Here is a 27,386-nt window from a genome sequence, read left to right as displayed (position 1 = left end):
GCTAACCTGATTTTGAAATCATATTTAGTACTTCAAGCAGAGAGCTAGAGAGATAGCTGTCAATACTTACAGTATTTTCAACGGCTTTATCGGCTGTTAATGGAGAAACACTACCGTCGTGCTTTCATGGTAGGGATAATGTTAGTTTAGTTAATAGAATCTCCAGAGTTAGAAAGCCTAGTGCAGATGCTCATTTGGAGACATACCAATTTGACGATCGGGGAGGAACACCGACTTTAATCAAACCTCCTCTTTTCCAGGTGTTCACAAACAATTATGAGGCAAGCGTGTAATTGTCACATGAACGAAAGATAAATGTCAAATAATTGAACAAGTTAAGCCACATATAGGCAAGTACAACCAACGGTTACTATAGTTACCAATACTTTGTACTTCAACTCAAAATACTGAAATAATAATAATCGCAAATTTGATTACCTTATTCTACGAAAGCATACAAAAGGCAGTACCCAATATATGACAAGGTATATACTGTGTATTATGCGTTCTAGGCATACATAGTCTATAAGCTTACAGAATTTTCCGAACCGTCCAAATTAATCGAGCCCTCTGATTGGAAAACAATGGGTATTTAGCTATCGCTGATTGCTTGCCTTTGAACACGTGACTCAAATGATAAATTTGTTTAGGTCGCATTTCAGACAGGTTTCTATGGCTAACTTTATACTGGTGTTTTCCAACCAGAATTTCAATTGTGTGTACGATATCTATAGAACTAAAGTCTGCACATTGTGAGAGGACAAAACAAGCGGTAGCATCGTCATAAAATATCTCCCCTTCGGGAATTTTCTTACGTCGAAAATGATAATTTACAATCAGATCACAGGGCTGTGTTTCTTTTCATGTTGTTTTTTTCTCTTTTTTTTTTCAAGTCAGTATTTTACACATTTTGTGTTTTGTTGTTATAGTTCCCCCCCCCCCCCCCCCAACGCCCTAAACTTAAAACCTTGATTTTCTTTGCTTTAAAATGTCACCGGAAGTTGTCGCCTCAACACTCGACAAAGACATTCACACAAGAGCGATCACCCTGCTGGTTGTGAAAATTCAAAACGAAGCGTGATATCTTTTTGCATCCGTCACTTCTATGTCTGAAGATCTCATCGGTTAGCACGAACACCACTTTTTGAGGTACTCGAAAATGACTTAATTTGAACTGTTTTTCCATATTAATGAAGACAATCTTTTTTACCTAGCTCTCATCATCTCGTTCGGTCAAGCAGTAAGTTTTCAAGGTCTTTAACATTTAACGAATCGAAGAAGAAAAAAAGAAGAGGGAAAAAGAAAAAGAAGAAGAAGAAGATGAAGAATGAGATGGGGGAGATGTTTTCTAAATATTTGCTCTAATTTTCATCCTTAGAGGGCCTATTGATAGCGTAATGTGATGCACAAACATACATTCTGGAATAAAACAAAACAAAAGAAGATTATTCATAACACAGACAGACAGACAAAGAGAGAGACACAGGCGTGATTATTCTTGGGTAAAGTAAATAGGGTTATGGTTAATTGCTTAGAAAATGTTTTAATCTTACCTTTGGCATCAAGGGTTGCCGCCAAGCGTATAAAATCCATTCATTAGTCTGCTATTCTCTGGATCTTTCTCCAAGCTAACTATAAAAGTTAAATTCCGTCTGTTGAAATGAAGTAAAATAACAATAGAACTTTATAAGTAATTGGCGTACATATAAATATAGATATATATATAGATAGATAGATAGATAGATAGATAGATAGATAGATAGATAGATAGATAGATAGATAGATAGATAGATAGATAGATAGATAGATAGATAGATAGATAGATAGATAGATAGATAGATAGATAGATAGATAGATAGATAGATAGATAGATAGATAGATAGATAGATAGATAGATAGATAGATAGATAGATAGATAGATAGATAGATAGATAGATAGATAGATAGATAGATAGATAGATAGATAGATAGATAGATAGATAGATAGATAGATAGATAGATAGATAGATAGATAGATAGATAGATAGATAGATAGATAGATAGATAGATAGATAGATAGATAGATAGATAGATAGATAGATAGATAGATAGATAGATAGATAGATAGATAGATAGATAGATAGATAGATAGATAGATAGATAGATAGATAGATAGATAGATAGATAGATAGATAGATAGATAGATAGATAGATAGATAGATAGATAGATAGATAGATAGATAGATAGATAGATAGATAGATAGATAGATAGATAGATAGATAGATAGATAGATAGATAGATAGATAGATAGATAGATAGATAGATAGATAGATAGATAGATAGATAGATAGATAGATAGATAGATAGATAGATAGATAGATAGATAGATAGATAGATAGATAGATAGATAGATAGATAGATAGATAGATAGATAGATAGATAGATAGATAGATAGATAGATAGATAGATAGATAGATAGATAGATAGATAGATAGATAGATAGATAGATAGATAGATAGATAGATAGATAGATAGATAGATAGATAGATAGATAGATAGATAGATAGATAGATAGATAGATAGATAGATAGATAGCTTTACCACATCTGTCTGAGATATCCAAAAATAACTTGTCAATTGTGGATATATCCGGTCTATATAGCAACCCGTGTTAAAACAAACCGCGAAACACGCAAAAGAATGGTAAGCGAGATAAAACGAAAATTATCTGTATATCGTTAAAATTTGGAGAATTACTGATCAAATGATTGAGATGAAAATCAATACACCTCGTCTGTATAACATTCATTTGGTTACAACGGGAGTATACGGTGGGTCATATAACTACAAAAGAATTTAATTTTACAGTAGGCCATATTTTTTGAAATGAAAAAAATCTGGTGGCATAAAATGATCATTTCTGAAAGTATTCAACCTATTGGAGGCCCTCAAGATCTGTGATTGCTTTAGTACAATCATGCAGAGTATATAGGTTCATTCTTTACACGGAAAACTGCATCTTCGTTCTTAGATTTTCTTAGCGTTATTCTTAAATGCGATAATGAGGTGATTATTGTTTAGTTTACGAAGAAGGTATATACATGGTTACTTGAATCATCTGGTAATAAAGCCAAACACACAGACAGAACTGATTTTATATTATATAATGAGATTAATCTTCCAATCAAAAGATTAACCAACTCTCTTGAGCAAATAAGTATTTCATATGATACTCACGGAACTACATAAAGGGTCTCACAAATAAAATGACTAATAAACGACTACTTTCATATCTAAACTTATTTATTTAAATATTTGTTGCGGTCTTCTTTGTATTTGTCTTTAGTTGTTCATATTTTTCTTTGTCTAACGCTTTAAAACATTTTTGTGTTTTGCGCTTTATAAATTTTCCGACATTAACTGCAGATGCTTGATGCTTGAATATGTAACAGACCATACAATTTTTGTTTTTGCAATGCATAATTGTAATGTGTACGATGTTGATTGATCGTGAAAACATTATTTAGGGGGAAAACCTATTAGTATTATTATTATCATAAGAGTAAAAAGAAGTTGCGTGTCGTTCATCTATATACTTTTCAAATACAAGATTTCATTAGGGATAAAACACTATATATTGTTTACATGTACCAATATGAATGATAATAACGACGCATGAGATCCATGTATCCATCTTGTTAGTAACATCGTCTGTACATTTTACCAGTTAGATACTTTCCTTGCAACAATGCTGTGTAAAACTGTCGTGAAATGCATTTACGCAATCTTCGTCGCCGTAAGTGAGAAATTACGTGCACAATGACAGGTTGAAAGTGCGGACTGCTCTAGGCTATACTCCCTTTGGTATCTGCGATGTCTCTCTCTGACAGACAAACGAGAGACGTGTTCGTATCCTTAAAAACGTCGGTAGATAAATTCAAAATGTCGCAAGGATTAGAAAACGTCCCCTGAGTTAGACCTTAGCTGTCAGCCTCTTAGCTTTAAAACATTACCAAATGTTGGTGTCTTATACAAACTTTACCAACCATAGGCTCGCAGCTTCAGGAGAGAAATTATGATGTGAACATGTCCATTGATTGAATTGGAGTGTCCAATTAAGAGGATTTTGTTTTTGTAATGAATCGATTTACCCTTTTTTTAAAGAAAAAGTCGCCCAGATAGAACGTGGAGACGAAGGAAAAATAAAAACCCCAAACATCTTGATCCCGATCTGAACTCCAGTGGTCTTACATTAACACTGTAACAATATGCTCTTGGTGGTTTAACGAATCGATTTCATATCGACACCAATTTATTACTTTTGTTATTAATATTAACTTATTACCAAGTTTCTCGTCTTTTCATAATGCAGTTTAATTACATATACAGCTAAATGATTGCCAATTAACGAAAATAATGTTAAATTGATGACATTAGATAAATGACCATTTTGTCACTTTGTCGCGCAAAAATGTTGGATTCCTTCAATGAAGTTGCCATTTTGTCGTAAATTGTTAATATATTAACTGCACAATTGATCATTTTGTTAAATAAAATAATTACTTCTATATCTACAAACAGATGTAATCATGTTGACGGCACACCAACAAGACCTTAACATATTGACGGTTCAATAATATTTACTTAGACATGAGATATATATGTACCCTGTCATTTGCATGAGAAGGCAATTTTTCTCTTCAACTTCATAATTCAATAAAGCAAAATCGTTAAGAGTAATTATAGTCTGTTACGACGTTTGATTATATACTGGTCGTCTGATACATGAACATACACATTACATTACCGAATCATTAGCAACTGGAAAGTATTACATCAGGCAGAATGTTAGACAAACTATGCCACATTCCGAGCAAAATAAACACACGCATACACACACATATATATACAACATGAATACTAGTATGTTCCTGTGGCTATTCCTACTGACAAGATATTCATCTTTTGAATATACACTAATCTTATCCTCTAACCCAGGGTTTCCCTAACTTTATTCCTCCACGAACCCCCTGTGGATGTCAGAGTTGTCCACGAACCCCCAACTTTTCGAGACACATTCTGAGTCATTATTATATTATATAATACGCATAACAGTGCTTCGTAAAAGATCAAGTATTACATGCATGGCACGGTACTACCATGGCAACATATGCGTATGGAACGCGAAAAGAGTTTGTCGATAGGTACGACTTTTGTACATTACTAAATTATATGACATATCAGATATTAGCTCAACAAAAAGTACTCTAGTTTTGAATCTCACGAACCCCCTGGGATGGACTCACGCACCCCTGGGGTTCATGCACCCCACATAGGGACCCCCTGCTCTAATCTGATGATGACGTCAGCTGCCCTGTACAGGCCTAAATATCAATATTAATCCATTGTTTTTCTTATGAGTTCTAATTAATTTAACCATAACTTTCCTTTACATAAACAACAGAGTATATACGATTGGATGGCGTTCAACAATATTGATCTCTTTTGTTATTGTTCTCCTTTGTTTCAAACGTCATGTTATTTGGATCATAAGTTCTTCGTTTTCCTTTTGAGTTTTCCTCGGTATACCTGTGGACCGTATAGGAGCTTATAGTCTCTGTGTTAGACTAAGTAGTCCAGTCACTTTACTTGATGAGCCTCAGATGATTTAAAGGGCCATTCCTAAAAGTTGTAAACGTGCTAAATGAAGTACAACCTGGATCGATAGCAGTGCTTTTTAACAATCTGCAACATATCAAAACATTAACTTTCGTGGCTGAAAATATTATCCTCTAATAAATGGTTTTCTGAAATAACATAATGCGAGAATTAAAATCATATCGATGAGAAGTCGGAATAAGTCATCCCATATGTTTGAGAGCGACGGCAGGTGTATTTGAGAAGAACAAATAATTAACGTAACATGGCGGTCTAAAGCCCTTGATGAACTGGAATTAAAATTTGATTATCCTGTCAGTTTTGATTTGAGTACCCTCAGATGGCGTTGAAAGCTTTAACACACTTGCAAACTTTCTGTCAATATACACACGCAATAACTTGCCTTGTCTTCAAGCAGGCATCGGTTTTTGAAGTAACATCATGTGTCACAATGTGAGGATATATATATATATATATATTATATGTACATATTGTATCTTTTACTGTTTGGTTTTAATAAGAAAGTCTTTAAAGTAAAATGATATAAAGCACTTTTTGTATCAAACTAAATGTTACGAATCTGGCCGGAAAAGGCGTCACTAAGTCTGATTAAATTGTAAATTTAACGTAACACTTTGTATTAACCTGCTTAAGGAAATGATCTCATTGAGATAAAAGTCACGAGCTTGGAGACATTTCTGATTACGAGATTGTTAAGTTCGGTGTCTTCGGTGACCGGGGACGTTTAAGCCCCAGGTCTTATAACGTACATATATATATATATATATATATATATATATATATATATATATATATATATATATATATATATATATATATATATATATATATATATATATATATATATATCGTATATGCTAGCTTCCTAAGCATTGTGTTCTACACATTATGAACCTATCTTCACTTTGTCAGTGATGATAGTCAAACAGGGGATTTGTTGAATCATGAATGTGACACATTCCTGGAGAGAATCTGGCACAAGTCGAAAACTGACGTGCTAAGTCGTGTTTTTTTCCCCTTCTAATCTCTTCATAGCCTATATCAGGATGTATGAGTGATACCCATTTCAAAGGGATTGGAGTGCGCATGCACGGTGTCATAGATTCCGCAGCGAGAGCTTGCAGATGGCTTGAGGGAGGGGTGGGGGTGGGGGGGGGGGGAGGAGGCACCATTCTAAACGTTGACCCCTGCTACATCAAATTCTAAAAGGTCATGGTGGCCTAAATTGAATGTGCCCACACCATCAGCTGTCATAATGTCTATTAAAAACTTCTATGTTCTAGTGTCCTTGGAAAGTGACGAATTTTATGATGTGACGATGACGATGATGGTGACGTGGACCAAGACGATGAAAAAGATGGTGACAATGATGGTGACAATGACGATTACAAAGACGACGATGGTTAATATGACGATAACGATGACGACGACGATGACAACGATTGCGACGATGACGAAAACGATGACGATGATGGTGACGTGGACGAAGACAATGACGAAGATAGTGACAATGATGGTGGCGATGATAAAGACGACGACGGTGACTATGACGATAACGATGACGACGATGACAATGATGGTGACGATGACGATAACGATGACGATGACTATGATGGTGACGTGGACGAAGACGATGAAGAAGATGGTGACAATGATGGTGACGATGACGATGACAAAGACGACAACGGCGACTATGACGATAACGATGGCGACGACGATGACAACAATTGTGACGATGACGATGAACATGAAGACAATGACGATGACGATAATAATACCATATATGTAGGTCAGTTTGCGTTGTTCGGCTATCGGAAGACCTCATGTCAAACTCTCTATTATCCTACCTGGACTGAAGTCTGTCACTTTACACAGTCGATTCACACAGCGGTTACAAGTAACTAAATCTTACAATTTTGTACCACAGTAAAAAACTGGATCGTGCTGATAAATGTGATAATTCGGTAACATGTGCTATTAGGTTTACAGTATAAGAACTGAGAATATGTGTAATCCCAACAAATGCATCAAACTGGATTTTTTTTTTTTTGGGGGGGGGGGGTTATAAATATCCTCAGTTATTAATATATAATCCTAATAGCACATGCAACTGATTTATAGCACAAACCAGTTTTTTCTTTGGATCAAATTTTAACATTTACAGTAGTTACTGTGTTCTGTCTGTGTATTGGGTGCAACACACGCTAATTGAGAAGTATTGCAACTAATATACGAAAAAACAAATAACCAGTGTTATATATATGTATCACGTGATATCATCCTCTTACGCCAAACTGAAGCTATAGATGGTTGCCATATATAATGTGCAATTTTGGTTTATATATTCGGAGCTGCGTCGAAATAAAATATCACATTTGGGGGGCTTAATCTATAGTTTAATCTTCTCTCTGTTTGATTATGTCAGTTATGGAGTAAAGAAATCTATCGTTTAACTGTTAGTTTATGTTAATAACATATCGCAATGTTTGCAATCACAAGTGATGCATAGACAGTATATACATCGTGGAAAGCATTTTCATATTTCTTTGTTATATAGTTTACGTCAGTCACAAAATTTATGAAATTAAATCTTGAACAAACTTCTACGAAATAATTGTGCGTCACAAAACTCCAACAGTAATTAATAGAGACTGAACAAAACAGAAGAGGAAGATGAAACATTAAGAAAAAAAGAAAAAAAGAAAAAAAGGAAAAAAGGAGAAGAAAAAGAAAGAAGAAAAAAACACCGCCAGATCTCTTTCAGTTTTGATTATTTTTGTTTCAGATTATTTTAATATGTAATTAAAATGCATTGAAACTTCAATCAAGACTACGTAAGCTCGGGAGTGAGGTTACCTGCAAATTTTGTCAATCCATATTTTAACTGCTGAGGTCGTATCCAAGATTAAATTCTTACTAACTCCCTGAAAAAACTCAAACAGATGGAGCATACTTAAATTTCTTGATGTCAGCAGTTTAATTTAATAAAGTCAAGCCCATGCATGCCATGGCTATTTTAGATATTACCGTTGACGTTATTTTCTATATGCAGTAGTAGTTGTTGGTAAATTACAAAACCTCAACGTCCCTATACATCAGGCGATTTGAATCCGAGACTGTGTTTTTGTTGCAGGTTTTTGTAGAAACCGAATGATGCAAATTCTTCCTCGGGTATAACTGATCGGGCAAGGATTTCTCTTCAAGGGTTCTGTGTGATTTTAATTACCGGATGACATGATACTGCTTATATCATAGTCCCGATGGACGTGTTGAGAGCTATAATTATATGATAATGGGCATATTTTGAAAGCCAATTCGATTCATTTACAAAAAAATTAATGTATATGAATACTAGCAATATCATTACTCGTATCTAATAATTGACACCAATCTCGATTTTCCAACTCACTGACATATATGTATCGCCTATATATAGGCTATATATATATAGGCTATATATAGTCTTAAATTTAGCCTATATATAGCCTATATATACATATATATATGTAGCCTATATATAGCCTATATATAGCATATATATAGCATATATATAGCCTATATATATAGCATATATATAGCCTATATATATATATATTATACATATAAACACTAAATATATATACTAAATGTATATACTACATATAATACATATATACTCCTACATACTATATATAAGATCTAGTTAAATTTGCACGTACAACATGCTTTCCAATTTGTTGTACTTTACAATTTATTGAGTGCATCACTGTCTGTTGCATATAAATTGAATATAAATTACCCTCCGTTAGCTCTTCATATCGACAAGCCTCAATATTTCCGCCTGTCGTCTCCTGCTTGTGTGCAAATAATAGCGTTACACTTACATGTTATCACGCCGATTAATTAAAGCAAAACAAAATCCTACGTCACTTCCTGTGTGTGTCACAAGTTTAGTGCAATAGTTTTAACTTCAAACGGAAGTAGACTCACCTGTCAATAAACAATTCTGGCTACAAAGAGAGAGAGAGAGAAGTAGAAAGCGAGAGAGATAGATAGATAGATACCGAGACCGAGTCTAAGTCAGCTTTTCGTGTTTAATGGATTTCAACGTAATCTTCAAAACATTTCCCCAAGGGTATCTGAACGGAATTCCATTCAATTGACGTAATTGATCGAAGCATTCAGCTGCTAGAAGGGAAGCAAAATCAAGCGTGTTTATGAATGAACTTTTAACCACAAACAGGGCGGCTTGAGATGACTTTTGGCTAGTTCCCATAAGCAATATCATTCCACTACTCTATTTTCACTTTTGATGAGTGGAGCAAACAATTGTAACGAAAAATTGTGTTAAGAACCATTCAGTGACAGATTATTCATAATATTTCATTTCCATAGTACATGAAATATAACACGTTCACCGGGTCTTTTGAATGTATATTAATTGAATGAAAAACAAAAATCCATTAAATACACTTAATGAAGTCAGAATTTAAATTTGTAATATCTACGCAACTAACGTGGTTTGCGTGTGTTCATTGTTACATATATAGATGGAAAATAATGTATACTACGTAAATTTTGCGTGATCATTATAACGCAGACTACCGCCCTCTAGTTTGACTAGCGGAAAGAATATGACATAAAGCATTCTAGTGTACAGTAAATAATCTTATAGCATTGTTTGTGAACAGTACGAAAATTTGTTCCTAATTGTTTCAAAAGAGGCAAAATATAGCACCACTTTGCATCTATGCACCATCTTTTTTGCCATCCTCGGCGACATAACACCCCCCTCCCCCATTTACAAGTGCAAAACTTTGCATTTGCGCCCCTGGTGGGACACACATACCAATGTGCACTGGACTAAGCTGATGGTCACCTCATAGAGCTCTGTGTTAGATCGAGGGTTATCTACATATATGTAAACATTGCATGGCTTGAGTCAATACGACACAACGTTACAAATCGACACAAAACGAAATTAAAGCAATGGGCTGCATTTACAAGTTTAAAATCTCTCCCACGTCAGATAGTTTCAGCACTGTTGTTCTTATAGCTAAAATATTAGTTTGATGCATACGATGCTTACAATCATGACAGTGGCAGTACTTTACAAACCAAAACGTAAACACTAACGTTAGACCTACCACATTATCAAACAAAATAAACCTAGCCTAGCCTATATTTTGTCGTGTAAAACATCGTACATTTACAAAACATTTCAATGAAAACTCAGGTTATTCAATGGTGAATAGAGCGTGTTTGTAAAACAAAAAGATTGTCTAATTAAATTGAAGGTTACCAAAGTAGACTTATAAGATGGCACTATATATTTTACTAATTGGCAATGGTTATATGATCAAATCCAATACAACTGAAAAAGAGTAATATGTTAAAACCGTATTAACAAAAATGGTGTAAGCATGCAATAGAAATATAATGTAGTCATCTTCATTGGATGGCCGCAAGGAACGACAAAATCTTGTCAAATTATATGTATGTGTGTGGTGTGGGGGGGGGGGTGGAAGTGGGGGTACAATTGAGGAGGGGGGTCTTATATCTTAAAATAAAAAAAAATATTTGTATCTTTACCCCAACCGCCACCTCAAACAGTCATCGGGTATCACGTGCGTTATTAAAAAATTGTATTATAGACATACAATTATGGTAAAAGATAGCAAAAATAGTAAGTTAAGCTATTAATCGTGTCATCAGGCACGAAATGCCACTTGTAAATAGTTTACAAACAGTATTAACACATTTGGATTAAGTTTAAAAAAAGAATTGAAAATATTGTATCTTAGCTTTCTTCTAAAGACAACTAAAGACATTATACAGGAAGCAATTATAACCACGAGTTTTACTTTTCCAATTAGATTTGATTTCAATACTAGATACACAACTACACGCCTTTCTTTAACCTTTATCATATACAGAAAACATATGGTTAGAAACGACGGGTTGACATATTGTGATTTGTGGCTTTTGGGGGTCATTCGAAGACACCAAAATATGACTTATGTATATATGACACTAGATAAAGATTGACAAATGGTTTTTTTTCCCCGATGTCTTTATCACTGCTGGCCAAAATACAACTCTTGCCACAGTGGTAAGCCTACTTGATCTCTGTTAATCCAACAATTTAATCCTCAAAAATGTTATCCACTGGTTTAGTTTAGTGACCGAACACTATTAAAAACATTCCAAGCATATGCACAACGGGCAGTCGCGAAGAAGATTGCCTAGAGATAAGGTTTCAATCAGGTCTGTCAAATGATTTGTAATAATCTTCTTGATCAATAAACGGATTGGAAGAGGCTTATCATCTCTAAATGATTTCTGACTGTCTGAAGTATATAAAGTAGGTTATGGCATTGCGCTTACTCAACCATTGCCATTATCGTCGAATGGCGTTCAGTAAATTAATAACTTCTGATCGATAACAGCGAACAAACGACGTCCCTGATGTACCAAATGTGCGATCAATAAATATATATATATATATATATATATATATATATATATTTGTCCTCATTTATTTGTCACTCACTTCATTCATCATCCAAATTAACATCACAATGGAATCATATGATAAAGCAGTCTTTACAATACACAGTCAGATAAATTAAAATCACAATGGAATCATATGATAAAGCACACTTAATGTTACAGTACACTGTCCGATATGCAATCATTTCTTGAAGATAGCAAAGCAAGGTATAACAACTATTGTAACGCTCGCAACGAAAAACTAAAAATCAAAACCCTTTCAAGTCCACCAGGGGGCTCCCATATTCCTACTTTCAATGTTTGCTTTAATATGTAAACGGTAAAGCGCGAGATGATTTTGTTAGTAATCTAACTCCCCGATCGTCGATGGGAGTATTTTCATTTCTTTGCAGTGGTAGACATAATATTTTACCAAAATTATCACTAGATGCGAAAGCACCCCGCCCCCCCCTTCCCCGCGCAAAACCAAAACTACTATATTATGTCAGACGTCAAATTCAATCCCAGCGTTTATAAAGATGATAAATATTGACTGAATATTAATAATTAATAAAGACAATCAAATGTTTACTTCCAGTACGCTAATCATGGTGATTATATAATGGCATGTAGTGACACATATGTTTTACCTTAATCGAAAGGATACATTTTTAGAGGCAAAAGTAAGTTCAAAATCGTATATATAATATTTATTCATAAGTCTAGTTTTGGAGCGTCCTCAAACAGAGGGTATTTTCATCATTATACTTGCATAACATGGACCCCTTTCGAGTAACGACTTTAGGAGGGTCCGAGGTAGAATGAAATTCGAACCAGTTATATTAGAACATTAGAATTTGACTTTGATATACCGAGATACCTCTCCAGCCCTAATTAGATGTTGATAAATACTTTTAAGCTTTTCATAACTATAAATGTCAGGCAGGAGCCACATAACCCTACACATTATGTAACCAGGTATCATACCTATGTTCATACGATATAACCAGAAAAGGATAGGAAGTTTCAAGAGATAATCATACTTTAAATACATATAAGAATGTATTCATGTATAATCAGTTTATGCTTAATATTCAAGGCTATAGTAATATACAGGTATATGCAATCCAGTTGTCTCTGGTGGTTTGACATGTAGATAAAGCACCATAACATCATGATAAATGGATGATTTTCAACAATAGTCTTCACTTTATTGTTTGTTTTACTGGTCAGCCATTTTGTTTTGATAACTCCCTCTAAAACTCAAATCTCCACTTCAAGGGTTTGTAACCTGAATGAACATCTCTCTGTTAAAATTCATATTTTGAGTAAATTTTAAAGAAAATTTCTCAAAATTAAAAAACAAATCTCTACAAGTGGCAGTAGACGTGAAGAATTAAGAATTATAACTTGACCTTACAAATCCTCTATTGTTATTTGTTTTCATTTCACAATAAGAAAGAAAAAATCCCTTTTGGATGGCTTTAAAATACTGTTTGACCTCATTCAAATCGTAAAAGCCGTTTTACAGCAGTACCATTATTTCTTGTGTTCTTGATAAACGTGTCTAATACAAAACATGAATATGCATAAAGTTTCTGCCAAAGAGAAAGTACGTCAGAGATGAACTTAAACTTGCTTCATTCATTTAATTAACAGTCGCAAGGGAATTTTTTGGGTTAGATAGAGAAATTACAGTTTAATAACAAAACGAGAGGCAAACAAAATGTCACTAGAACAAGAACGAACTAATGCTGCTTTTCAATTTCAGAGAAAACGAAAGATTAATTATGCACCAAAAATTATGTCGAGTATAAGAGCCAAAATACCTTTCACAATGTAGAGTGCAAACACAGCTCCTAAGTATGTGACATCTTTACGATAAATAGTAAGGGGTGTTAACAAAAAAACAATGAATGCAATTAATGTAACCAATTTAACATTATCTCAGTATTCAAATTGGATACTAGGAATGGAAAGCCAAGTCCCAAAGCAAATATACACTAGCTGACAAGTTGTTTGCCTATTTCAGTATTTATTGTGGTTAGGAAGCAAAAAATGTAGATAATGAAAGTAAAAACGGTGACTGCAAAAATACGCACTCGTCAGGATAGCAAAACCAGGTTTGTGACATTTGTGACAGGTCACCTGTGTCATGACATGTTTAACTGCTACTTGGTAAACGTGTGTTGCACTTACATGAATGGAATAGACTTAAAACAAGACACGTCATGGTGAAGCAAAGCGTTACTTTGACGACTGCAGGGTTAATGTCTTGGCAGAAAAAAAAGAGGCTTCATTGCAGAAACATTGAAAGCAATGATAGAAAAACAGGTAAATTGTGCACTGAAAGGCAATATCACACGGAGAGCGTGGTAGACAACTGGCTAAGGCGTCGGACTCGTGATCCAAGGTTGCTGGTTCGATTCCTGCCTAGTTCATTACGTTGTGTCCTTGGGCAAGATGCTTTATCTCAATTGCCTCCCTCCACCCCAGGGGTTAAACGGGTACCTGTGAGGTAACTTGTCATTAGCCGCAGTATATAACTGCAGCCGCCTGGAGGGATTGTCTCTGGGACAGGTTATCATTGACCAGGGGTAATATACCATCTGTAAAGCGCATTGAGACCTACTGCTGGTATAAAGCGCTATATAAAAATCGAGTATTCTTATTATTATTATTATCACATCAGTATGGCAAGGCCAGATTTGTGACATGTGTGACACGTGTGGCACGTGTGCCTTGTGTGACAGGTCACCTATGCGAGAGGTTAATTGCTGCGTTGGTAACTTGGTGTTCACGGTACTAACGAATAGATCAACTAATCCAAGGAACTAACGTTAACGTGAAACATAATGTTTACATTAATGATCGGGCACATTTTGGCATGGGCAACACATAACATGAAAACAATGCCAGTGATAAACAAAACAGACAATACGACATTTTTCTTAAGGTAATTAATTTGTTTTTAAAGAAAATGAAAGAAAACAACTTACATAATATTTCACGTCATTAAATATGAATTTATTCCAGAATATTTAATCCAATCAAAGGTCATCAGAAAGAATCAAAGAAGAGGAAAACAGAATCCGTATCATCCAGTTTCGATTTAATAAAAAAAAAATGTTGAAAGTTTTAATAAAGATGTTTTCATCAGATTGGAAATATACACCTTCCGTTTCATATATCAAACAAACAAACTAAAAAGTTCCGCGTATCAAAAAAACAAAAAGGAAAAAAAAAGAAAAAAAAAAAGAGAGAGAGAAAAAGTATCCACAAAATTTTCCGAAATCGGTTATCTTAAAGGCCGCCCGAGTGCAATCACAAATAGTATCAGGCTCATTTTCAAAATGAATGTATTCATTCCCCGACTCGTATTGATTCCCTCTTGATTTGTTACATACGAAATAAATGAGGACATCCACAGTTTGCCGAGCCGCAACAGAGTCTATGCGACTAGATAGCCTATACCATGGTAATCAACGAACGATTCGGCCTCTCTCATTCTCGCTGATATATCTCAGTCTCTCTCTCTCATTCGTTGCAACGAACACCCAATCAATTTTCTCGCTCCGTTCTTTGGTAGCTGGTAATGATTTTAATCTTAGCCTCTTCCATTATTCATGTAGGGAGGTGTTAAATCATGTATTTACTGTCTAACAAAAACAAACATAGGCGTAATGTAGCTACTGTGCAATATTAAGATCTTTGTTGTAAAGTACACGTGCATAGATTAATCTACGGTGACGTTGATAAGTGATAAAAAAAAGAGCAAAAAAAAAAGCAAAAAAGCAAAAATGATAGTATAAATTTTTGATCCCATATATATATAGATATACATACATATATACACATTACTTCTCCAAACACATATTGTCTTGGGAGATTTGATAAATACCTTTACGTCATTCCATAGTATGTCCTTAAGATCTATTTTTAGCAGTATAAAACATTTTTTTTAATGTTCTTATTTACGACAAAGAAAACAAACATAATGAGAGGAAGACAAGAGAGGAAGAAGGGGAAGTAATTTAGTAGAGTGCTACAATTTAAAGGTAAATTACATAAATGTGCTATACTATACTCTACTGGTTAAAAACACACATAAAATTGTTATAATTACCATGTAGTCAGTGTGCAGTGTGAACATGGAACTATAGCACTATGGTGTGACCTACATTATCTACGAAACTGGCCTTCATTTCAGGCCTATAGCAACTACAGACATATGGTTGTTGCTCAATTATATTTACATTTTGTTGTCTCGTCAAAAACGTTAGGTTTTGTTCACGATGGATATAATGGCACACGTTTCCTCGTTACGTCTACTGCTGATAATGTTACAGCCAATCAGTTCGTATCGTCCATAAGTAACATTCCGCATTTAGCAAACATGTATCATTAATGAGGAAACTGTGATGATATCATCTCGTGTTGGCTCAGTGCTTATGTGATTGCAAACGTTGATTATTAATCACGTTAGATGTTGGCTTGATTAGAAAAAAAAAGAGAAGATAACAGGCTTAGCACATTTGGATTGCATCCAAGTTAATAATTCACTTCAATTTGTCTCAATCATAGTACAGCGTACTTTATTCACTGTTTGGACCGCCAATTGGGACAATTTTCTAATGGTAGTACCGCTCTACTATATGTCCTCACATGTCGTTTCATCTCAATATCTTCACAGCATTTGTACTGACAGTATGAACAGTTTTGGAACATTGATGTATTAGAAACAGTAAATCCATACTGCGCATACTGTCAGTAAAAGGGAATTGCAGCTTGACATAAAAGTACAGCTGCATATTAATATGATCTCGATTGGAATACTTTTGGATTTCATGCAACTGAATAATTCACTGGTATATTTGTGTTCAAGGTCGGTTTGTTACTCCTGTTTTTCATCAGAGTTGTTATGCGAACTTTTCTCTTTGCATGATGTAGGTGATACGGGTAGCATACACGCCGTATATGGTATTTCAAAGCAACTGGAGATATTTGAAAGGCTTCACAGTATACACAGCGTGTTTATGCATTCATAAAGTTGTCAATGCTTGCCCGTATGTGTGTGTTTACTATCTTTACAAAGAGTGCATGTACACGCCGTTTTATGTAGTATTTCAAAGCAACTGGAGATATTTCAAAGGCTTCACAGTATTACACTGCGTGTTTATGCATCCATAAAGTTATCAATGTATGCCGTTTGTGTGTTTACTTTCCTTACAAAGAGTACATGTACCCATTATAGCAATTGATAGTAGCTAAACGCAGAAGACAATTAAAACCAATCATTTGCCCAATAAACTAATATATAGTCAATTGAAATACAAAAATATTGTTAAGTTTTGTTTTTTCCCCCTTGCGCAGACAGACCCACAAATTTAATTCAAATAATAGTTATTATAAATATTCATTGACAATGTGATTTTAAGTTTTTCATAGGCATCTTTTCTGGATCTCTCCATGGTATTGGGAGCATGCGAATGTTCGCTATAGCAGTCTTATAGGACAGCTTTTACTCTCTCTAAATTATATTTACCAGCTTGGTCTGGTCCCAAGAGTTTACTAAACCTTACAAATTTGTAACAATATTTTATACGCCGTAAAAATGTAATCAAACGTGATAGCTCTTGGAGAAAAAAAAATGTCTTCAAAGATTGTTGAAGATGGTTGGTAGAGCATGGCATCGAATGATGCTATACCCTCTCCGTATTCGAGTCTGTAAATTTAAAACGAAGGGCTTTTATGAGAGAAATTGGATTAAAGCATCTGCACGGATGGTTTTAATTTGATTAAAATCGTTATCAATTTGTGTCGCTGTAAGTAGTCGGCCTATGTCACATGTATTAACAGTGTCATATATTCATATTTTATATCTATATATTAAAGTAGTTCAAAGGTTATTAGCGGAAATTGAACTCAACAAATTTTAATTTTTAATGCTGCACTATGTTTCTTCATACACGGTCAACCCGTTATCTTAATCTGTAACATTTGAATTATACAATCCAGGTTCAATGTTAGCTGATGTATTTAATTATGTATATAAGCAAGGTAACATGTAACTGTTGAAAATAAATAATACTTAATTAGTTACTTAACTCAATGAAATCAATATTTGATGAGGCGCCTAATGATCAAAGTTGCCGAATCAGGGAAAATCATAAAGATATAAAATATTAAATAAATTGATTTTTTTAAGTCTGCTTGTCTAGAAGCCTATAGCGTTAAACATATCGACGGGTGGTCTATAACGATGTAAAACAGTTAGATGTCAAAAAATTAAGAACCCAACGAATTTCCAACTTATTTCAGGTTCGAACTTTTGTATTTTAATTGTCTTCTGGTAACCATGGTGATCACCAAAATGCTCTCATAGTGCGCAAAGGCAAATGCGTTATATGACTTACACAAATTACATGTTTTTGACAGCAACTTTTTTCTATTAATTCATTTAAAACATGTTGTTTAATTAACCGTCTGACATAAACCAGATGGAAAGGTGCCTCATTTTAATATGTTTAAATGTCAATGTTTCTTTAAAATGTAGTATATAATAACTCTCTAAACTTGAAAAGATATATTAATTTAAAAAATGAGAGACACATTCTGTTTATTTACATTAAACCAGATACCTATCACAATAACATAATATCCCGCCACTGTACTCGTTTTATTTATGACCTTCTCATACTTTCCCCCTGTGGAGAATGACGTGCTTATTATCACGATTAAACATGTTTTGTAAATGCCATGAGCCTCACAGCACATCCGCTAATTACCGAGTTCATTGTTACACCCTTTGTTATTAAATAGTATCCTCTTAGATACAGTAATTGAAAAAGTTCACTTAGCGCTCCCTGTAACGTGTTCGTGGGGGCTGACTAATGACCCCTTTCCCCTCCCTGTCCCCTTCCCGTCCCCGTCCCTCGCCACGTCCCCGTCCCCGTCTGTTCCCGTCCCCGTCCCCATCCCCGTCCCCGTCCCCATCCCCGTCCCCGTCCCCGTCCCCCTTCGTCATCTTCCACTTACAGGAAAAATTACATTCTGTTATAGTCAGCCTTTTTTGTACAATAAGTGGTGTCGCTTTGCCACAATGAGATAACATTATTTGCCACTTTTATATATGTATTGCTGTATTTTTGATGTAGATGAATGTTACCGTTATTGTTATCCGTAAAAATAGATATGACGTACCGGAGGTCAATGTTCAAATCAGCTCTTGGCAAGAACCATCTACCTCTGAAGTGTGCGCACGATATACCATAAAGCTAAACGTTAATAACCAAATGACGTGATAATACGAAACATTCCCCTACCCAGAAAACCTAATAACCGACTACATTGTTTCTGCAGTAATAGTATATATATATATATATATATATATATATATATATATATATATATATATATATATATATATATATATATATATATAAATCCCAGGTACGGAATAGGTTGTATGTGTGTGTTTGTGATCGTAGAGTTAGCATTATTGGTCACTGCGTGTTGTAAGGCGGAAAGCATATGGTATCTTGGCGCTTGTTTTCTTAAGCAATAAAGCAAGCACTTACAATAATTAAAGGGGAACGCAGTACCGGACAGGTGTTGACTGGAACATTCATTTTGAGTGCGTGCGTTGCTACCATCACACACGTAGCGTATGCTAAAGCAGGCGTTAGATCCAACTGTGCGGTGTTAACGTAACCAATATATTGCATTACAAAGATATAGGAGATACAACACATTCCCAGTGTGTGTGCGTGTTGGGGCAATCTCTGCTGTTTAATTGAGGGACATATGACCCGAAGTATGGGTTAACGGGTCTTCAAAATACTGTATTATGGTACTAGTGCTGTAAAACGTGCAACAATCAAGCTAATGGAACTGCCATGTTTATAGATGTTCGCTGAATCTTACGAAGTATATATGTATATATGTGTGTGTGTGTGTCGTTATGATCTGCATGGTTGAGATACAACAGAAGAGAAGTATTTCGTTTGGATATTGCTAACATTAAACAAGTATTTGGGAGAGAAAGCGTTAACGACATATCAGCAAATCAGTGTGTCTGGTTGAGTTTTGTTACTAAAAAATACTATACTTAACTGTACCTCATTTCATATGAGATTCAGTCAAGTAATTAAACACAAACACATGCAAAGCATTGCGACAGTATACATAATGTCATAAATGTAATGGGATGTGTGGGCATTATAATTGCTAATTAAATATCCTCATTGAAATTATATTAACTAGAAATATATATTATATTGGGCCTATTCAAATATGCAGGTACGGTAAACATGTTGAACATAAAACCCTGCAGCTGATTTGAACCTTTTCTGGTATGTACGAAACATATGTTAGAAAGTGCAAAACCCATTTTCAAACTTTAAACAAATACCTTTTTAACGAAATATGAGAAACATATATATGACTTGATTGGGGAGTTTAGTTCATTAATTTAACCCTCATTAAGGAGTACGGATAACTTGATTGGGTTAGAGAAACCAGTGGGGTACTCTTTTGTTAATTATAAAATGTAATTTGTAATTTTGTAATAAAACATACCTTAATCATTTAAACTGGTCAAGAGAGACAAAGAAATTTTGAGATAGAAAGGGGTTCTAAACATTGAGGAAACCAATAAAGCTAAACAGCTTGTGGTTCTTGGCGATCCATATAGAACAGGGTCGTCCAACCTTTTGCAGAGGAGGGCCACATGGAATGATTATGATGAAGGAGGGGGCCGCATGAACCCTAAACTTGATTTTTCGATTTTTTGACCGAAGCCCAAGGCAATAAAATGTAAGCACTGCGCGCGGAGCGCACTGATTTATTTTCCTTCCTGATAAAAGAGATGAATAAAGTACAACCGCCCCTCCCCCCCCCACTCCACTGAGAGTGTCACACAAATTAACTGACCTGTATGCATTTTTTTGGACCCAGAAGGTTCGAATGATTGATTATATAGCTTCAAATTGTTATCAATAAATCTGCTCACTAAAATTTCGCACCGTTCAAGCATCTCTGGCGGGCCGGATGCAACCCTGCGGCGGGCCGGACTGTGGCCCGCGGGCCGTAGGTTGGACAACCCTGATATAGAACCATTTGCTGGGTGTTGGGGGTGAGGGAGGGGGGGGGGGAGGGGGAGGATGCCGGTCAGAAGCCACAGTACTTTGCAACAATGTAACCATGGTTGACTTTCCAACTTCATTTTTCATTTTTTTTCTGACATGATAATTCTTAAAATTCTAAAAATTTTGAGCCATAGCAAAACAAATGAAGTTCAGCGTCAGACATTTGCGCCATCTGTATTCTAAAAGATCTTAACTAATATCCATTAATAGTTATTTTATATATTTTTTTCTGTCTGTAGAATTTTAAAACTATTATAATAAATTCTTACTACTGCAAACTATGTACCAATACAGAAATAACCTAGTTTGGCTCGCCGTATAAAAGATCCTATATGGGCGAACTAGAAAATGATTTTTTGCTAATGTCATCTTTCATAATAATAACCATCACTGTGAGAACACTTTTGTAGGGCAAGTGGAAATAATTCATCACTTTGAAAAAACGCAAATAAAGTACTCGCTTTTGTTGTGCATAAAATAAGCGGGATTTTGGTTTATCTCGACGATAGTACACTTATGATGTAAAATATGTCGAACATAAAAATAAAATAAAAAATCAGTAGGATTAAAGAAGTTTTAAAGCAATTGAGAATTCCTGGGTGAATCAGGAAGATTTGGCAGCGAGGGTTGACAGATAGGTGAGGGAGTACTATACTAAAATTTCACCTCTTCTAGCTCAATATGTAATCGGTTATGTTTGGTTATAGTTATATGTGTCATAGTAGTCCAAGGCATCAGCTATCAAATCGGGGATAATTCATGTCAGTGAAAAAACAACCTATATACGGAATAGCTGGCTTGGGAAAGTGATGCATTTATTGTGGAGGTCAATTAATTCATTGCGTTACGACAACTATACCTGTAGTTAAGAAGTCTCGCTATTTACCTCGATTTATTATATTACCTCAAAATATAGCCAATCTACAAAGTCAGGTAATGGTCACCTACATTTACACTGTAATCAGCCGTTCAAGCCCCGAATCAATGCAATTGTATTCACAAGGAGATTTTGTTGGTTAAAATTGAAAACTTCTGAATGTCTAAGAATAATTTAAAGATGTAGAGCCCCCAGAAATGCGCTCCTTAAAAAGACTATACTATTTTTAGCACACTGAAATTTTAAAGCAATACTGATCAGCTAGTGACCTTTAAATGTCGAGGATGACGTCATCCCGGAAAAAGGAAAATGACGTCAGGAATGAGTTGTGATTGCATTTCCATACTTTTGGCATTTATGTTTAACCTATCACATAATGTATACAGACATAGATAGCTATACTGGAAAACGAACCACAAAAGATGAATAACTGTGTCAACAGGGGAGGGGAGCGGGGAGAGGGGGGTGGGAGGTATTATGGGTAGCACTTTAAAATATGTGCCAATTCTGCCCTATCTTAACGAATCAAATTGTCATTAATGTTCATATCTTATATATACTATTTTATATTTAACATCTGTAGTTTGTTATGTATGTTATACCCTAAATTATAAGAAGAGAAGAAAGTTCTTAGTTGTATAATGTTTTGATATTTCTGCTTTGTAAATCCATACCTTGAACAATAACAAAAGACAATGTAAAGGAAGTCATAATTCTTTCGTTGTTCGGTTACAGAACTCAACACCTGAAATTTGCGCGAATGTCTCCATTGTTACCTATTCTTGTGGGGTCGGGCAAAGGGAATTTTCAGATTGAGACGGGTAACAGCGAACTCTGCATAACTTGGAACCCGCAATACAGAGGTTAATATCTCACTGTTACCGATTCACCAGAGTACTGATTAGGGATTGAAAAAAGGTCATTAACTCTATTCTCACATATTTCTGAATTGGTATCTCCCAAGGGTATAAACCAAAAACAATTAGACACCAATAAAAAAAAATATACTAAAACTTAAATTATGATCACATATCAATATATATCTTAATGGTAAGTTAGGGAGAGTGTATTACGGATGCAGTACAACATTTTTTTAAATTTTGTATAAACATTTATTTTAATTACTGAATAGCTTTCCATCACTGATCTAAAAATTGCAATAAAGAAACAAAATCCAACATTTATTTGTATATAGTGAAAGACAGCGCCATTGGAAAGAACGATCCTACTTGTTTCATTGCTCAGTACCCCACACCCTGAAGTGCTTTCACGGCGACCTTTATGATACAGGTTATTTATATATATGTCCTTATCCTCAATTTCCAAAAGCAGCCGCACCAGGCTATATGCCATATATGTGACATTAAAATGGGTTTGTGTCGAATATATATATATATATTAACGAAAATCGTAATGAGTTGGAAAATCAAGAACAGTGATAAAACTTCCAGCCTCCACCGGGATTCGAACCCGGGCCTTCCGCTCTGTACGCGGACACCCTAACCACTAGGCTATGGACGCTGATTGTATGTCCAGAGGTTCGAAACCGGTAAGGAAGGTCGTAATTCCACTGTAGGCGTTTGTCACCTGTATCGAACAATACCTTTTGGTGACATATTTTGCCTTACCCTAGAGAGCAAACATGATGCTAACCAACACGAAATATATATATATATATATATATATATATATATATATATATATTTACCACTCGACCACAGTGATTCTACCGGTGTGTGAATGCGTATAAATTGGCTTTGTATAACTGTCATTGAGGACGTATTATCCAAGTGTTATGATTGATGTCTGTCATACCACTTGCTACACATTCATTACTTATTTATGGCTTGGTTTTACCTATAATGAGTGGTTATTCTGTGTAAATTGTCAGATTTAAAGCACCAGGGGTGCACTCTGTACAATCATAACAACATATACATATACACGTATACATACATATTCGAAACAACCCCATTGTGATGTCACACTTCAAATATAGGTCTGTCGGTGCTTATGACGCCCCAATCTGTCTTCCTGTATGATCGCACGAAATATCACAACTCGTGTTTTTTAGATCACACAATATTTAGCACTTAAAGCCCATTCTGTAGAATCTTTTCTTCAATTAACCTGGTTACTTTCGCTTTTCTTTCAAACCTGTTTTGAGCCAAAAGTGTTCAGTTTGACGATGTTGATTTGATTACGAGGTTAGAATGCGATGTGTCTGGAAACAATCAATATACCATTATAAAAAAAAAAAAACTATATTTGTCAAAAATTGCAAGAAGAAAAGAAGGATTTTTTGGGTTGTTGAGAATATGACAGTAAGGAAGAAAGGAAACTTCAATAATGTTTTTAATTGTTGTATTCCCTCGGGTATAGCTTAATTCGACACAGCAAGGTTTGTCATATATATTTTTTTTTTTTATGGTTTTGTATATGAACTGCCTGCAAGGGAAAAAATGACGTTTAATGACATATTCTCTCCTTTAGATACAAAGTCAAAGAAAGTAAATCGTGCTGGTTCGGCGGTTATAGCAAGACTGCTCTCAGGGTTATTTTGATGAAGTTATTTATCAGATTTGCAGTTTTGAGTTTCAACACCGTCATGAAAAATCGGCGACATTTATCAGTTTAGAAATCAATATTGAAGGTATTTTTTTTCTAGAAAAATCAATTTTTTTCTAACTATATTTTTATGATAAACTATCGACAAATGTTAATATTTATAATAACAAGGTTTCTTAAAAATTTTCCAGAATCAATTCTTATTTCCATAATGTCTAAAATAAATCATTACTAAGCATAGTTTGATTTTTTTCCGCCGCCGGCCGAGGATTAAAGTAAATTGAAACTTTACAGCTGTTTTGGGGTTCTTTTGGATATAATCTTTTAAGCTTGGCCATTGTCACATTTTTATTTCAAGATATGAAATATGAATCGACATTCTCAAAGTTATAAAACTTTAACTATGCTACTACATGAGTTCAATATTAATGGGGAAAAAATAGTCTGGATTACGAAATATTGAGGATGAAATCGGATGTAATAATAACTATTATTTATGAATATTCAATTGGTCCAAAACCGGGGAAATCCAGATAGTTGACCTACATTAATGTATCTTAATCCAAATTTTGAGTAATACTCGGGATAGATTTGATGAAAAATCCGTTAGGTTTAAAGTATATCGGATGTTAAGTGCGTGTACAGTTATTAAATATCTAATTTCTTTACATGAAATGTTTGATAAAGCAAACTTTGAAATAAGGTCTTAAGTGAAATACAAATAAGCTTATGTATGTATCATTAGGTCTAAGTTGTTTCTACAATAAATGAATGAACGAACACGAACGAACGATTGAATGAATATATGGATGGATGAATAGGCAGTACCTTTCAGTGTATTAACGTACCAAACAACTGCTATTGGTTGCAACTTAGTCGTTATCTCCCGTGATGCAAGGATGCATTTTGCATATTCCCCGTAATGTCTGGGAATATATGTAGATAGTTATTATTTTCAAAAATTCACTTTCGAATACTGGGTAATTTATTTTTAAATGGTAAATATTACGGGCTTATGACCTAATACAAAAGGCTGAGACAGAATACGGTAAGTTTTTTTAAGCTCATGAACAAGACTTAGTCCATAGGTCATTCAGTGATAGTTTAATATCGGAAAAGAGTAGATTGGCTTTAGAAAAACAAAACGTCTGAGAGGAAGTTGTTATTGCCATCAAAAGTAATTACGTTAATGAATCTGTTGATTACCCATCTTAGTCGATAAAATAATCTTTCATAATTTTTTATTTACTTAAATGTCGTGTTGCCATTTGTTCATTTGATGGAAAGTATACTTTATGTGTTGAGTACCTTTAGCAATGAAAAACCTTTTTTTCAATTACTAAATTACCCTCTTTTCTAGTACAAACTCTTTCAGAGTATACCTAAATTGAACATAAGTTCCAGGTTTAACCTTTAAATGCATTAAACGCAGATAGTACTTAGGTACAGACTTTAAGTGAAACCGTACTCATTTTCTTACATGAGTGTTGCACTTGTGTTCATCAATATGTATTGTGGAATCTATCATAGATACTTAAGTACAATACTAATTGACTGTACTCGTCTTTCTACTGAATGATGGAGAATCCTATTTATATACTCGTACTTTATTTCTTATTTGTACCCAAAACTCACAATGTGACGTTTACTGATCGTTCTCTTGTGACGTGGAACAGTCTCTCAAACCTTATCAGAAACGCTAAGACTATTGATATTTTCAAGAAACTGCTAAAACATTATACCTGTTTGAACAAGCGTACAATATATAGTTAAATGTCCTGTAACTGTCTCATAGCGCCTTTGAACAACTTTCGTTGATATTGTAGCTATATAAATGTTTCTGATTGGTTGATTGATCGATCGATTGTACTCATAATGTTGTACTCACACTACAACTCGCTGTTCGCTGTGTCATACATACAGTCGCAATCACTTTATAATAGTAGTCAATGATTAGTGTGCGCAGGAGTCGAGAGCCTGTTCGTACACATTTTTTTCCCGGACCCCCGTTTTTGCATTCACACTTTCTTAAGTATACCTTAAACTATGAAATGACAATACATTTTCCATTATACCATACATTTTTTGGGCCCCATTCATATTTTCTCGGCTCCCCTAATTGACGCCTGGCCCCGGTGGTTTCGTCCGGCCTAACCTCTCCCCTCCCTTCCGTCAGTTCTGTAATTATAATATTGACAATATCCTTCCATGTTTCTAGAGCGAGTACTGGCGGGCAGGTTGTTCAACTTTTCGTCATCTCTCTGTATCAGTCTCTCTGTGGTTTTTAATTTGCCTTTGAAATAACTCAAAGACAACTTTAATGTTATACAACATGGATGACCTTTAGGTATAATCAATGCTCTTTATCGAACCGTTGAAAGAGTCCATAATATCTTACCAAAGCCAATTGACGACTTTGTCTAATTGAAGGTTCCAAGCTATATATAGTGTGTGTATATGAATACAGTAAGAATTGCATAAACTTGATACACATAGGATTAGGTTCCATTATCTTAAAAAAGATGATGTTTATCACATACTTAGAATGCCAATAAACATTTTATTATCAATATTTGTTATTCTACCAGGTGATTTTATATCTTTATTCGTGCTGTAGTCACATAATGTAAATGTTTATCGTATAATTAAACGTCGAAATTTC

The 27,386-nt window shown here is 34.6% G+C and overlaps 2 protein-coding genes and 1 non-coding gene across 3 annotated transcripts in view; 1 reads left to right on the top strand and 2 right to left on the bottom strand.

The window, feature by feature from the left end:
• LOC139971866 (muscarinic acetylcholine receptor M1-like) overlaps positions 1-15,670 on the bottom strand; it is a 40,626-nt gene extending 24,956 nt beyond the window's left edge. The window contains exons 1-2 of the mRNA XM_071978650.1: positions 15,130-15,670; positions 1,554-1,652 (exon numbers count right to left, since the gene is read on the bottom strand). Coding sequence (XP_071834751.1) covers positions 1,554-1,562 — 9 coding nt within the window. The 5' untranslated portion in view covers positions 1,563-1,652; positions 15,130-15,670. The remainder of the gene's footprint in view (positions 1-1,553; positions 1,653-15,129) is intronic.
• LOC139970594 (uncharacterized) lies at positions 7,109-7,564 on the top strand (the record flags this gene model as incomplete). Its single annotated transcript, XM_071976400.1, has 1 exon — positions 7,109-7,564. A coding segment is annotated over one exon (456 nt), but the record flags the coding sequence as incomplete, so codon positions are not given.
• Positions 15,671-23,605: 7,935 nt separating the features above from the next.
• Positions 23,606-23,677, bottom strand: Trnac-aca (transfer RNA cysteine (anticodon ACA)). Its single transcript has one exon. It is a non-coding gene; the product is annotated as a tRNA-Cys (tRNA).
• Between the last annotated feature and the right edge of the window lie 3,709 nt (positions 23,678-27,386).

This window comes from Apostichopus japonicus, chromosome 8, assembly GCF_037975245.1.
Source record: "Apostichopus japonicus isolate 1M-3 chromosome 8, ASM3797524v1, whole genome shotgun sequence".
NCBI classification, from domain to species: Eukaryota; Metazoa; Echinodermata; class Holothuroidea; order Aspidochirotida; family Stichopodidae; genus Apostichopus; species Apostichopus japonicus.
This window is presented reverse-complemented; position numbering and strand designations above follow the sequence as displayed.